This window comes from Halyomorpha halys, unplaced genomic scaffold (assembly GCF_000696795.3).
Source record: "Halyomorpha halys isolate HHAL.00 unplaced genomic scaffold, Hhal_1.1 Scaffold1876.1, whole genome shotgun sequence".
NCBI lineage: Eukaryota > Metazoa > Arthropoda > Insecta > Hemiptera > Pentatomidae > Halyomorpha > Halyomorpha halys.
In genome coordinates this window covers 260498-276630 of record NW_027107215.1, presented here as the reverse complement: position 1 = coordinate 276630, position 16133 = coordinate 260498, and the positions used below count along the sequence as shown (strand labels likewise).

At 30.7% G+C, this 16133-nt stretch overlaps 2 protein-coding genes across 6 annotated transcripts in view; one reads left to right on the top strand and one right to left on the bottom strand.

The window, feature by feature from the left end:
* The window catches only part of LOC106690799 (cleavage and polyadenylation specificity factor subunit 6), a 36955-nt gene extending 33822 nt beyond the window's left edge, over positions 1 to 3133 (bottom strand). For 3 of the 4 annotated variants that reach the window (XR_001344675.3, XM_014436370.3, XM_014436371.3), the window contains exon 1: positions 2885 to 3133. Coding sequence is in view for 2 of the 4 variants with exons in the window: in XM_014436370.3 (XP_014291856.1) it covers positions 2885 to 2941 (57 nt within the window). In the remaining 2 variants the exon portion in view is untranslated. Of the gene's footprint in view, positions 1 to 1040; positions 1366 to 2884 lie in introns of those variants that run through there. The other variant, XM_024361101.2, reaches the window with a different exon arrangement.
* The window catches only part of LOC106690798 (cleavage and polyadenylation specificity factor subunit 6), a 26016-nt gene continuing 10275 nt past the window's right edge, over positions 393 to 16133 (top strand). The window contains exons 1-8 of one of the 2 annotated variants that reach the window (XM_014436369.3): positions 393 to 516; positions 8119 to 8283; positions 9751 to 9978; positions 10767 to 10959; positions 11193 to 11263; positions 12227 to 12311; positions 12519 to 12644; positions 13002 to 13138. In XM_014436369.3, coding sequence (XP_014291855.1) covers positions 8155 to 8283; positions 9751 to 9978; positions 10767 to 10959; positions 11193 to 11263; positions 12227 to 12311; positions 12519 to 12644; positions 13002 to 13138 — 969 coding nt within the window. In that variant the 5' untranslated portion in view covers positions 393 to 516; positions 8119 to 8154. Of the gene's footprint in view, positions 517 to 5785; positions 6026 to 8118; positions 8284 to 9750; positions 9979 to 10766; positions 10960 to 11192; positions 11264 to 12226; positions 12312 to 12518; positions 12645 to 13001; positions 13139 to 16133 lie in introns of those variants that run through there. The other variant, XM_014436368.2, reaches the window with a different exon arrangement.

Below are 16133 nucleotides of genomic sequence, written 5' to 3'. Positions count from 1 at the left end.
ATTAGGCCAAGCTGAAACTTATATTAATTAAAGCAGTCATAAAACTTTGTAATGAATTATACAATACAAAGTAACTATGTTTGTGTAATTATTTGCTGTGGACAAAAACTATTTTATTATTAACATATAGTTTGAAATTAATGTAATTCAATTATTTTTATTTCAATAGTCAATTATTGTAACAAAATTTGAAATCTTCCAGGTTTATTTTTTTTTTTTCCACCAATCTTTATGATCAATAAACATGCCTACTTTCATATTGCATTACAAATTATATCCCTGATTATTTGTTCTACATATGCAAATAAATGAATAAATAATTTGTAACCTGATAAAAATTTTAGAAATACTACAATTTACCAATAATTTGTTTGGATATGTTAACATGTGTTCCAAACATAAACCTCATAATTATGTTCTACATTAGTAAAGAAATAAAATATTATAATCTTCAAAGCTCTAACAACAAAATAACCTTAGGAATGGATCATCACATATCTGATATTGTTGAAAACGGTATGAACCTAACACCTTGATAATTTCTATTTTTAATTTTTTTTTTTAAATCTGAAATTTAAACTATAAATAGATAAGCATAGATTCAATAACAAATACATATTCAAATGATGTTTATGATTTATTATTTAAAATCCTATAATAAAAAGTGCAAATTTCATATTAAAATGTCATATTTAGCACTCACATTTAATTTTACAGAAGAGTTTTTAAATTATTATTACATAATAAGTTGTTAATAGTTTACTATAGATTGATATGAGGAGAAGATGGTCAGGGGTGCGATCAATAAAGACACACAAATAAGTAAAACTTATTTATTTGTGACAATGATTCAACCTGAATTTCAGGCATTCATCAGGGCTGAGAAACAAAACAAGATAATAACCTTAATTCAAAGAAAAAGAAAATAATAACAAACACTCTGGGAAATAAACATAACAATAAATTAAGTAGATAATAGTTGATACCAATAGAAGATGGAATACAATATTTTTCATCTGTTAGTATCGATGTTGACCTACCTTGAAAGTAAGAAATTCAAATAATTACTGTAAACACTAATTGAAGTGTATACATTTTATAACAATGAACTTGTTCATTGTTTGTTTGGAAATTTCGTAGCTGTCGGTTAAGATAAATAAAACATGAATTCCATTTGATCACTTTGTTCTTTCACCAGCATTAGACCTATATGGTAGGTCAGCTGGAAGAAAAGTGCCAATTAGATCCCCTTGACAGTTTCCCAAAACTACATTCCATAAATATCTATGTATTGAACTCATAAAACAGATAAAAATTACTGAGTCGTTTCTTATGAAAAGTCATTTTTCACAGGAAAGTTTATTAAGAAAAACAACTTTGAGAAATCAAAACACTTTTATTCAAAATATCAACTTTTCAATCACAGACCTGAAAAATATAGGGATTTGTGAAGAAATGAAGTCAAAAAATTCCTTTTAACCTGAGAATTATTTTCAAAAATTTTACTTGTAAGGAAGTTTTTCGAATTTTTTTACAGATGGAAATATGTTGGAGATAAGTATGGCAAATAAGGGTGTGGAAAGACTTTATAACACAGCATGCTTAGTCTCTTCCCTGCCTATTGTTATATTGTAAGAGAACAGGTCCCTTCAGATTAACCAATACAAGTAGTTTTTTGACAAGTTTGTAAAGCACTATGTCAAGGAGACAGTTTTATCCCTAGATAAAAAGGAGAAATCCTGCCATTGACTACCAAACAGGAACCAATCATTTTTTTTTTATACAAATTTGGATTTACATGTCTCAGTTTTTGTCAATATTTAACCACTGACCTGACAGAAGCCTGTTTCATATATAATCTCACGAGACTATCCTTTCGAGAAAAGGCTCATTTTGTTTGCCTAGTGAACAGTGAAATGCATGTCTCATAACGCTTAGCTGCTGTCACATACTAAGTTCATGAGATAGCACTAAATCTACATTTTTGTTTTACCATTGGTCTTCAAGTGCTGAGAAACTGTCGACAAAGTTGTATTCAGTTGTGCTGCAAGTTTTTAACTGTTTGGTAAGGGTTTTCTTCCACATAAAGCCTAAGTTCATTGTCCGCAATTGCTAATAGTGGTCTTCCTCTAGTTTGGTTATTGAAATCTGTCACTGGCCAAAAATTGTTTAAACCACTGGCGAACAATCTGTCCGTTACCGACACCCTTCCCCAAAGGCTGTGGAATGTTTCTAGCAGATTGGGCTGATGTTCTAAGTTTAACTCACAAAAAAAAAAAATAGACTCGAAAATTGCATCTTTCCATGGTCATATTTGATGGCTTATTACACAATATGCAATCAATTGAAATGATAGTAAACATCAACAAACAAGAAAGTATTAATAACAACTCATTAACCTGTAGACATAAACATGGTAAACAACAGAAGTCCACTAATCCCACTTTGAATTTCTGAAAGATTGAAAACAGATATTTCATAAGACATGACCGAATATATTGAACTATTAAATTAATTTACAACACCGACTTCTGTTCACAGCCACATATAAATTAAGGATAAAATTTTAGGAATACCTTTCACATAATACATTTACAGAATTCAAATATTGATCAGTGCTAACAAAAGCTCCTCTAGGGATATAATTTATTATAACATATAATACTATTTCATTATATTTTTGTATACAAAAATATAATGAAATAGTGATATAATGTACCAGTTAATCATTATAACAGCTACTAACAACTTCCTTCTTATCATTCAAAATTCACTGATACTATACTCTAAGCTGAATACGAGCCAGAAAAATTATGAGCACAAAAGGGTAAAGAATTAAATAAAGTTGAAATACAACATTCTTAAAGTAACAAACTAATATTACTTGTGAATGTTCTTCATAATCTTTATGGTATATATCCATTGCATCTTTATCCGCCATGCCAGTCAAACAAACTAAATTAAAATTGCTTTTCTCTTTAATAAATAAATTAGATCGTTAAAACGGAAGCAAACAATCGCAGCTACCGCTGAATGAATAATTTACTGATACGGCATAAACACAACGCAATTTGACGTCTAATTCAATAAGTTCATCAGCATAAACAGCACAAGCCAAATTAAACCACGGCTTACAATCAGTGTTGCTTAAATAGGGAATGCCCTAAAATTAAAATTAAATTAAATTTATCATAACTTCATTTTATAACTGCATAAGCCTTCATAAAATTACTGCTAACAATATATTGAATAGTAAATGTATTACATTAAGAATTAAAGTTTAAATACTATATTTTGGAGAATTTTATTGTGTACAAAAGTGAGATTTACTAGCATTATATACTAATAAGCTATTTTTATCAATTGAAAACTTATAAATCATCAAATATAACTTAAATAGAATAATACTCAAAAAAAATTACATAGTACAGTATGTACAGTATTCTTTTTTGTTCGTTAGTGATATACGAAGCCAAAAAAACCTTAGCTTACCAGCTAACTAGTCACTCCTTTCTGTATCTGAAATTCTTGAAAAATGCAGTTATCAAAATTCCCTTTATACACATATAAAACAACTAGAAACCAGTACTTTGTTCAGTAAATTTTATTGATAATTAGATAGCAATATCATCGGCCAAGTCTTGAATTTTCAATATTGTGTTTATCCATTTTTCCAAAGCAGATTTGGACCCTTCATAAAATCTTGCATAAGAATTAGCTTGTAACCCCAAATATTGAATGGCTTTACTTATTAGTGAGGCTGTAACATTTGACATTAGGCCCACTGGAAATATTAACCCAGCGAACGTACATCTTAGGCCTGAATCGTAGTTTATTGGTTAGAGGTGCCATATATTGGATCTAAAACATTTAGTCCCTTTCTCTTCAACACAAGATGTTTGTTCAAACACCAGTTTCAACCACCAAAACCTGTAACACCCTCCCTTGCATATGCCTGCTAGTTAAGGAACAAGGCAAGGGCCCTCCCAATCCCCTAATTGCTTTACAATATTATCTTATCCCATTAGAAATTAAGGAGTACATTGCACTGGAAAAGAGTTAAAGGAGGCTAGAAAATTTTCAAAAGGTAGACCTCAGACCACAGTTGTGTCAACATGCGCAAACAGAGTCATCTTCTCTCTGTCAGGAATACTGAAACCCCGAAAAATCTCTAAAATTCTGAAGCTAAGGCTGTATAATGTTTTGATAAAGCCAGTTCTGATAAATAAATGTGATACCAGGCTCCAAGTGAAACCTAAGAAAGCAAAATCAAGAGATTTGAAAGGAAAGTTATACGTACAATAACCAGAGAGATTTTGGGTCAAAGCCTTATGAGATGGAAGAGAAAAACTAATAAAGAACTGCTTGCAGACTAGTCCATCGATGTTAATATTCAATAATATGAAGACAAGAAGGTTAAGATGGGTGGTACATATGGCCCAAGATAGGGAGGTATAGAAGATCTACAAGGGCTGTAAACAGGGAAATCAGGCCTTCTTGTATATCTTTGATCGGAACTTGGGACTAAGTGGCATAGGCAGTACAATTAACTTTGACGTGGTCAGGTCTCCGGAACGTTGCAGGAGAAAAGTACTTTCTAAGGGTAGTCTCTTTCTGGCTCCGGTTAAGCTTAATCGATCTTCTTGGGTCCTTAGTGATACGATAGAGCTAATGATTCATCTCGCATAGAGATTAACATGTAGCAGTTTTCCAGAGAGAGGATGTCGAGAAGTATTCCTCTAGTCAGTATTTGCACAATCTAGTGAGACGTCCTGTATACCATGGTAGCCCACAAGCAAAGCCATCCGCTGAATCGATGCCAGCCTGCTATTCTAACGGTGACTAATTTCAGGCTGGGGACGCATTCCTCAAGATATCCAACACTAATAATTTTTAGATAGTCATTGTTGCTGGTTATCTGACGTCCAAGAATGCACCTTCGTCAATATGGAAATAAGAGTTCATTTGGGCCAAGTTTCATGTTGAGTTCTCTTCCATTCATTACACAAAAATAGGTGGAAACTTCACTTGGTCCTTTCCAGTGTCTTGTATGCCTAGAGTTATCAATACGATATATGGTCCCGATATACGTTCTAAATAATCAATATGGGTCTACAATCGATGTCAAGAGTACAATCTGGGTCTTAGAATCAGGCATCGCCAGTTTCTTCCTCTCGCATCATCTTCCTACCAAGCTGGTGCATAGTTCAACCTTTGCCTTTTATTCAGGTCTACTGTTCGAGGACACTTCGGTAGCCATATACACACACATTGGCCATTGGGTGAAATCGTCCATCTTCGAGTATTGGTAGTAACTTCAAGTCAAAGATAGTTTCTTCAGGGCGGACCCTACGAAATGAAAATGTGTTGTTTACTCTGGGTGCAAATGCTAATTTTGTTCTATATTTTATTTGCTTAATGTTTGATATCCTAATCTTTCGGGTGTTCGAATAAATAAAAATTCAAAAATATGTTAAAACATTTTTTAAGTTCTCTGATAACAGTACTTGATTAATTACCTAAACAGCATTATTGAAGTAATTAAATTAATGGTTCTTTGGAGGAATATAACTGTATATATAAAAAATGGGATGGGCTAAAATAAATTAATAAACCATTCCTTGGGTACAAAAATTTTATTGAAAAATTTGAAAAATCTATCATTAAAAAAAATAATGTATGATACAATTAAAATAAATTACTTTATAAAAGTAATTAATGATCTTTAAAATAAATATACTTTAAAATATTAAGATAGGCATATCGGAGTTCACAAAGCAACACTGGCCCCAAGCTAAAGGTGGACTCGGCTTGTTAAATCACTAGCGATTTAGTCGGGTTGGAGTTTTAAGTAGTATTGTTTTAGCGGTTAAGTCATTTGTATACCGTGTTGTATTGAACTCTACGTTTTGGGGATTACGTTTTGGATATAGGGGAAAACCCTATCAATTGAAAGTAGTTAACCGATATGGCGGATAAAGATGTTATGGATATATACCACAAAGACTATGAAGAACATTCACAGGTAAAAGATGTTTGTCTTGAAGTATTGTATGAATTATTATTTTTTTCCCTTTATGCGTTAATGGGAATTATTTAACTCTTTTATAGCAGCTTTGGAAATTTAAGGTTGGGAAACAGTAATTTCATTATTTATAGATCTTCAAGCTTATTTAATGAAACATTTTATGATCTATATCATGTAATTTGATTCTATTATTTTAACTAGTTTTGGTAGCTAATAATATTCTATTTCAGTCCATTGAATACATAGCTTACTCTGAAATAAACCAGTGTTTATTGATATTTTATCAATTGTTGGCACTTTACTATAATTAGAACTAGTTATTACATTCATGTTCAAATATATTTGTGATTATTTAGTTTTTAGTACAATGAGTTCCAGTCCTCATTTATTTTATTCATATCACTTATATGTTACATCATTGAATTTTAAAAATATATTTGGATTTTAACAATTTGATCTTTTGAAATAATAAAAGTAAAACCTCATTTTTCCGATGAAACACACAGTACATAGGTATACTACTGTGTACAATAAACTAGTTATTGCTAGTGATTCATTAAATAAACTGGGCAGAAGTGGTGATATTCAAATTAGGAATTGGAGATATTCAAAACCATAGGAGAAGTCGTAAAACTTTCTTTATGTTTTTTCTGTAATACGTAAAAGCCTTTTCTGTTAAAACTGGTCAATCAAAAATATACAACCATTTGAAAGTATCTTAGTTAATACAATCAGTAATTAATTAAGAAATTATTATTTATTTAAACTAGTTTTAAAACCAGAATGGTATACACCTGTTTTGCTTTAAATGGTTCATCTTTTATGTTATGAATAATTTGCAATAACTTGTCTATTGTAAACGAAAGTGAATTGTGCACTGTATTAATTATTAATGAAAAAATTAATCTACCTTTAATTATTTAAGTTGACCTGTTGGTTGTCAAGATACATGAGTTATTTTACATTAAATTACATGTTTAAATTTTTTCATATTTGAAACTTAACTTGACAGCTGTCTAATGAATTTGTGACCAAAATTCATATAGTTGATTTTGGTTAATGTTGCTTAGCTTCAGAATGTATTGGACTCGGTTCTTATGATATGTGGGGCAGTTTGTTAAGAAATGGAAATTTTTGTGGATTTCCAGTTATATTTTTAACATTTTTTTTACTATGACAAACTGATGTCATTATTACAATGAGGGGTACTAATCCTTTTTAGTTACCTTATCACGTCACCCATTACACACAATGAAAAAAAATATGATTACAAATACAAAACTTTGTGTTTTAACTCACTATTTACAGATGCCACAGTTTCTTATCGAATATCATTAATTATTATTAGATGTTTCCTATATGCCTTCTAAATTTGTGAAGTGTTAATTACTCCACATCTTATAATGATGAAACATCATCGCTTAAAAAGCCAACTTAATTTGATTGCAACAATATATTTTCATATTATTTAATAATTAGTTTATATTTTTTTATTGTTCTGAGTTGAGTTGAATTTTGATCTAGTCTTTTCTTTTTGCAAAACAATAAACAAGCTATTAATAATCTTGACACTTTCTTGAGACTGGTTTATATTGTTTAAATAAATAAAATTTTATCCATTTTAGTCTCAAAACATTGTTATTCCACAATTTTAACAATACAAAAATACTTCCTGGAGGCTATTCTGCCCAGGTCATTTCTATCAGTTCTCAAATTACCCTAATTTTTCAAATTCAACACAGTCAACTGTAAAATTTATCATAACAATTTTTACTGTCATTATGATTAAGTTTACTGTTGATTATTGTGAAAAATTGACTAATTAAGGTAATTTGAGGACTGATAGAAATGGCCTGGACAGAATAGACTGCATGAAGGAGTTTTTTAAATGTTTTTGGTTCTAAAATTGTATTAAGATTGTCCTTGAGGATGGCTGAAACATTTGGACTTATAAATGGAATAAAAATGTTTTGAGACTAAAATGGATACAATTTTATTTATTTAAACATTATAAGGTATGATTAGCTGCACATGGTAATATATTTTTTTATTGTTTTTGTCTTTGATTATTAAAATTTAATTTTGTTTAGGATGACAATGACCAGATTGACATATACGATGATGTGATGGATCCCACACGCACTGAGAATTCTGGTAACAGCACTCCCCACAGTGAGGAGAATACAGAGAGTTTTCATTACACAACTTCCTATTCTGGAAAGAAGTACCAGCTATATATTGGAAATCTAACATGGGTAAATTTTTCTTTGATTTTTTTTTCTTTTAGCATAAAAATAAAGCATCCAAACTAGAAACTTTTCTGTTCTTTTGTCAAATTTATTTTCATTTTGATCCTATTCTCAAAATTTCTGCAAGAAATCATTTTAAAGATTATTATTACTAAAGTTATATTGTATTTTAGGAAGTTTTTAATAACTACGAAATTTGGTTTATCACTACTTTCCTTGTCACATTTTTATCTGCACAGCTTTATTTACTGAAATGTGCTAACCATGTTTTTTTACTGAAATTAAGTAGTATAAATAAATCAGCTTATTGTTTTCTTTAATAATTATCTCTGTTGTTTTATATATAATTGTTTGATGTTTATATCAACCCCATATGGGGTTGCCTGTAATGTTAACAGATGTCTGTACATAATACTTTGTTTTTGTGTTCACTTTTATGTTTATTTTCCTTATGGGAGAGGGTGTTGCGCTGACAAATATCACTTTAGCTCTTACAAAATGTAAATAAAGCAACATTATTAAAATTTGGGATTTGAGAACTAATTTATTGAGAGTTCAAGACTTGATTGACTTCTACTTTTTTCTAGAGCTTTGGTAATTTTGAAATGAAGCTTGGTAGGTCTTAGATATTATGGATGAAGTTTCTTAGTTTCTTTTTTTGGTGAAGTCGACTTTGTATTCTCTTCCAGTTCTTGAGGGGTAAAATCAAGCAAGAAAACTTTATTATGTGTAAACTTTCAGGATTAAGAAGTACAAGAAACTTTGATAGTACAAAATAAAGAAGGAATAAATATAGATAAAGCATGAAATCTGTGTTGGGTAAAAAGTAATTAATATTTACTGCAGTTCAAAATAACAGAAATGAAATTACTATTAAATGTAATTTTAACTGGTGACATCTCTACTTGAAGAACCTCTGTAATTGTAATAAAAATCATGAATACTAGCTAAGCCAAAGTAATTGATATTACTTATTGCCCAACACTATGTGAAATACATAGGAGAATTTCATAAATTATAAAACATTAGAAGTGTATGTTGTAGTATGAGCTGTGGAAATAAATGATGATAATCTACAATTATATGAAAAATGAATTAATGAGAAATAGGTCAATTCATGTCTTCATCATTTAGCTCATCGTGTTTGCTATAAATTTAGAATAAAATTGAGAGATAAAGCTGAGTTAGATGATCTCTAAATCAGTGGTGAACAGCTCACCAGATGATATTTTACCAATTTGCCAGTCATCATGACAGAAAATAAGAATCAGTTATTATCATTTTCTATCTGAATAATGCCAGAATTGGCAAAACGTCGACTGTTCCGGTCTTTGCTACTAGTTAAGAGACTCAAGGCTTTGTATTTTGAATCTTCCAATTGTATTTTTACTTGATCTGTATATCTTACAGAATCATTGCTATTTTGTAATAAAATTTGCTATTTATGTTTTATTCATTCATTTATGTTTTTAGTGGACAACAGATCAAGATATTGCAGACGCTGTGCGCTCAGTTGGCGTGCAGGATTTCTTGGAAGTCAAGTTTTTTGAAAACCGTGCAAATGGTCAGTCCAAAGGATTCTGTTTGATTTCTCTTGGATCAGAGGAAAGTTCCAAGATATGTCTTAAGGCTTTACCCCGGAAATATATTCATGGGCAGAATATAGTTGTCACTTTTCCTACAAAATCAGCTCTTACCAAGGTGACTTATTAATGTTATTTTATTTAAGTTTTATTATAATTAAGACTAATTTGTTATTAAGATGGAAACTTCACCTTTACCTCCACACGTTTTATGTTGTTTACAAAATTAACAAAGTTTTAGCAGATTTCAGACTGTACCAAAGTTGAATGCACTATCAGCCTTATTTGACATACATAACTCAAACAACTTTCTCGACTCAATACACTTAGCATGTTTAACATTTACTTGAACCACCCCTCTTAACACTGTAACATGTTATTCCAACATTGCTGTAATTATTTAGTTAAGTATTTAAACATTATTAAACAGCTTAAGGGTGTTAGCACATTTATTAATATAATTTTGGTCAGTTGATTTTATTAAAAAAAAAAATTGCTGTCACACTCCAGGCATATAAGCTACTTGGACACGCTCAACTGGGATATTCTATCCATCCCATTGTATTAACACATTGGTCATTCCATCTTATACTAGTTTTGATCAATGACTCATAGCCTATCTGAACTTTACTTCCGTTCTTACAAGCTATGCTAAAAATGGGTTTTTATTAGATTGCCTGAAAAGGCAATTCTTTCAATACAAAATTTGTATGCTCTAGAAAAATGAGAAAATGTAGGAGCAAGCAATGGACAATGCTTAGAAATAATCAATTTGTTATCATTAAATTAAAGTCCCAATTTTCACAAAGAAAAATCTCTCTACTCTTATTTACACTACCAATATTCAAGTTAATTGATTTTAAACTACCAAGTTTTTTCTTACTTTTTATGGCCTTTTTTTTCCAGTTTGAAAATGAAGCTAAGATGAGGTCACCTGCTGCTGGTAACAAACAAGGCCAGCAGGGCCAGATGCCTCCTCGTGGCCAGCAGCCAGGGGTACTGACCAATGCGCTGCCACCAGACCAGGGTTCTCGACAGCAACACCACCAGCCACCGCACTACAACCAGCAGTGGCATCATAACGGTATCCGCCATCCTGGTAATTGTTTCAATATCCTTATAATTTTAATCAAAGTTACTTTATTTTGCTTCATTTAGTACCGTACCCATATCATTCATATTTAACTGTTATGACACTAAAAACTTTGGAAATATGTAAATTATACGGAAGAAATCAATATTTACTTTCAATGATTTAATACTTACTTATTGTAGTAAGTTAGTGTTTTTTTTATTTGTAGCGTTTTTTATTTTTATTTAATAACCTTTCAGGACCTCCAAGAGTTTCTGGACCTCCACATCATATGCAACAGCAGGGACCACCGCAGCCACCTCCTGGCATGGTTAGTAATACAGATGTTTTCTACTCACATATTTTAATGTATTTCATTTCTAATTTTTTTCAAATAGACTTAAAATTAAATGGGTTGTCTTTTTATATAAGTTCACCCCCCTAATTTCTTCGATATCTGAAATTTTGATTTGATTTTTGCTAGGTCATAACAGTGGCTTGTGGTCTATAGAAGCCTCTGTATTTTTATTTAATACCAGATTGATCTGATGGGCCTTAAATGGTTGATGTAACATTTACATTTTTTTTTTTTAACAGTTGATTATGGGGGGAGAGTATAGTCTCTCACAAAAGACCCCCTGAACTCAATACAATGTTATAATTTAAAAAAATTATGATAAAATAAATAGATAAAAATAATAATTCTTGATACGAGAGATAAAGTTAATAACAAAAATAACAATAATGATAGATTAACAAACAATAATGATAGACTTAACAAACAGTTCCCCTCTAATGAGGAAAAAAAATAGTTAAAGCCACTGTTATTACTCAATGAAAATCAAATAAAACTAATGAGGCTGCAGTGGTGAACATGTATACATAATATCCTAAATATCCTTATTTTATGCTTGGAAATGATAAATAATTGTCATGGGTTTCAGTTTTGTAATAAAATATGTCAGTAAAACTTGTTTTACTATAATTCAATTTTTGGATAATGATTTTTCTACTTAAAATATTAGTTAATTTTGATTAACCTTTTCAGCTTGTTCAATCTATTTTTTTTCCAAGTTTATTTGCATTAGTTAAACAATTTAAAAAGAAGAAAAAATGAGAATAATGCAATCAGTTTAGGAGTTTATTTCTCTTTTTAAGTATTGTTATTTTTCTGTTTATTATCTTAAATTTTTTATAAAATAGATGTTTTTTTCTTCTGATATCTAACTAAATTGTTGTAAATTGTTTGCTGTAGGCAAAACTTCCAGTTAAGCATTAATTTATCGTTTTTCAGTTCCCAGGTCCACACAGAATGCCTGGACCACCAATGGATCAACATGGACCTCCACCTCCACGTCCTGATTGGCCTCGACCTCCAGGTAATTGTTTGACATATTTTTTTAAATTTTATATTTAATTTTGTTTTTACTTTTACCTTTGATTGTCATCTCATTAACTAAATGTGCAGTTAATATTTTCTATACAGTTATTTGTAAAGTACGTTATTCCTGATCCTAAGACTTCATGATAAATAAATAAATCAAAATCAATAGGAAATTACTAATTTAAGGTTTCCAATTTGCTAGGTATGCAGGGACCAGGTTACGGTCCAATGGTGGGCCAGGGCATGCAGGGGAAACAGCAAGGTATGCCGATGCCTGGCATGCACCAGCCGGGGCCTCCACCCCCTCGCCCTGCTCCACCAATGCAAGGTAATTTTCTCTTTAAACAATAAGAAAGGTGATTGAAAGTCAAATTAAAAATTTGATATTGTTATATTTGTCACAGTGTAAAAGTTTATTCATGAAAGCTGAAGTCTGTTTGATACATTACATCATTAATCTTAAATATTTTTTTTTTTTTTTAAGAAAGATAAAAGAGTTACAAATAATGCTTCTATGATGAGTTAATGACATATTTAGTCACCAGAGTCTCTGTTTTATTATTCATCATAAAACATTTTGGTTAAAAGTTGATTAGTTTCTAGTAAAAGGACTTGTCCACTCTAGTTAGTGTTAATATCATGAAATTTTAATTATTGGAAAATTATCTCTAAAATATATTTTTAGGAATGCCTCCAAACCAGAACCCTGGAGGACCATACTTCCAACAAGCTCCTCCTCCTAGACCTCCACCACCAGGGCCTTCGATGGACTTTGGGCCTCCTCCCCCTCAGGCTAGGCCTCATCATCCACCTATGCAACAGGTACTGTGCTTCCTCCAAATGTTTTCATATTTTTTAATTAATTATTTTGTGGGTATAAAATATTATGTCACTTGCATGGGTGTTAATCTTCTGTCTAATATACTCTTATTTTTATTGTCTCCACTATTGTCTCTCAAGAGCATCTTTTGGTATTTAAACGAGAATTATGAGGAGGTAACTGTGATGAGTTGGCTCTTGGCCTCAGTCCTCTGGGATGCAAGGAGACTCCAGATGGACTGTTATCCATCCACTCCCTATTAAGAGTTTTTGTTTATCTTTAAACTATACTGTTTTCGTTCAATAATTGTTCAATCAAAATTACTTATTAATTTAGAAAATATATTACAACAATCCAAAATGGATGTTCACTGTTCCTTGATGAACTATTTTGTATTTTTGATGTAATGAAAGCAGAGTCTTTTTAATTCTGTCCCTTTATAAAAATACTGACAGAACTGACATAGAATTTTAAATAAAGGTGCTTAATAATTCTTCATGTGACTTATATTAGTATATGTCTTGTAACATATCACTCAATAAGTCTCTTTAGCCAAGAAAATTTTTTTTTTTAGAAATTCTACTTTATGTATCAACATACTCTCCTTCAAGAGTGATACATTTGTTCTGATGCTCCTTATAACTTTTTGATGGCCTTTATGTAATAAGAGTTGTCTCTGCTCTCAAAATAGGCCTCAATATTGGCAATCATTTCTTCATTTGAGCCAAATTTCTTTTCTTGGAGCATCTTTTTTATATCTGAAAAAACCCAGTAGTCACTGGAGGCCAAATCTAGAGAGTACGGTGGATGGGGAAGCAATTAAAAACGTAATTCATCCAACTGAATCATTTTTTTCATCGACTTGTGATACGGCCATTGTCCGTCAAACAGTACTTTTTTCTTTTGCATGTGGGGCCTTGATAGTTTTGCCTTTCTGAAGATAGTCGACGAACAAAATTCCATCACGTCTCAAAAAACGGATGCCATAATCTTACCATTCGACTTTTGAGTTTTTGGTCACTTTAGACCACTTTCACCGGCTGCTGTCCACTCAGCTGATGATCTTTTTAATTCAGGCATGTTCTGGTAGAGCTCCAAACAGCACTCTGAATTGTCGACACGTTGTTTCTGGTCCAGTGTGAGGAAACGAGGCACCCACTTCAAAAGCAACTTGTGAATGCCCAAATTTTCATGTGAAATTGTAAAGACACTACCTTTTGATATCTTTAAGGTATCATCTATCTCACACAACTTTATTTTATGGTCTTTTAAAACTATTTTGTAGACTTTTTAATGTTTTCTGTAATAATTGCCGATTTTGGGCGACCAGAGTGTTCAGCATCATTGGTGCTTGTACGACCGCTTTTAAATTCAGCATACCAGTCAATAATAGTTGATTTCCCTAGTGCCGAATCCCCATAATGCGTATCAAGCCTCTGTTTGGGTTCAATAATATTTTTCCCCCCATCAAAAAACAGTATTTAATCAACACACAAAATTCCTTTCTATCCATTGTCTTGAAAATTCCAAAACTGCGGTCACTATAACGACTGTAACCTCTAAACTGATGGTCAGAATACCATGAAATTTTAACACATGCTGTTTGAAGGTTAGTACGACCCAGAATTCATGTGGTTTTGTCAACAATGTTGCAATATACGTGTCAGATCAGGAACTTATTGAGTGATGTGTTATGGTTAATATTGAATTTGAATATCTTAGTTTCATTTCGTTGGTGGAGCGGCTTAATTTTTTTTTTTCATCACTTGATCATGTTTTTTTAAACTATTTCTTTCCTTTACTTATTAAACAATTAATTTTGAGGACTGGGTAATTTTGGATTTTGTAAATAAATATGCCCATTTATATGTTTATATGTCTATATAAACTTATGCATAAATATAAAAAGGATTGAACTGAGATTTTGGAGTTATCTGTGATATCGTGATTTAATTTGACTTAAGCATACATATAAATATTACATTATATGAAATAATCCTTTGTTTCTTTTTATTAGACTATGTTTAAACAATAAACAAAAAATTTACAAAGTTCTGTAATATAAACTTATGTATTATATGCATGTGTTACCGCAGTTCGAAAGAAATATTTCTTTACTCTAATGAATGTATTTAATTATTTTAGGAGTTAAACAGTTGTAAACTCGGTTCGAAACTAAAAACCATCTCCATTCTGAGGTTCATAGTTTCAGGATTTCATGTTAAATAAGTTTTAATTCTTTTGTAATAAAATTTTTTTTTTAGTTCAAATTTATCAGTTTTTCTTGCACAATTATTTGTTTTGCCATATTTATTTGGATTATTGAATTTCATTTTAATAATATAAGGCCTTTTTGATGTGTAATATCTCTTCAAACCAACAAAAAAAAACTACAACTTAATATGAATGTGTCAAACTTATATCATGGTCCTTTTATTTTTTTATTTATATATATATATTTGTGAAAAAATTACTACCCCATTCTATTACATCTTTGCTTTCATATTAAAACTGTGTTTACAGTAAAATATTACTCGCAAAGTTGTTATTGGTAAAATGTTGGTAAATTTTTTTTTTTTTATCAACATAGCTATTTCTAACAAATATGTTAATAACATTTTAATGTCTGCAGTTTACAATGGTAAATGAGGAAAATTATTTACATTTTCAATATCTGGTGTGGTCTACTCACATGACTTTCCTTTCAACTTTGTCTGCCGAGACCAATACCATAATTCATTTATTTATTTATTGTCTTATTTCATAATTTAAATATCCTTCCAATATGCATCTGGAATGTTGCAGATGTATTAATCTCAAATTAATAAAACAAAATTAACTGTTTTCCAGAAAAACTTAGCCCTATTTTACAATTTTTACCAATTTTGCCTTTTAAATAAACATATATATATATATATAATTATGAGAGATAGTTGACCGTGGATGATAAATGAGGAGAAGATGGTTGGGGGTGCGGTCAATGAAATTTCATTGACC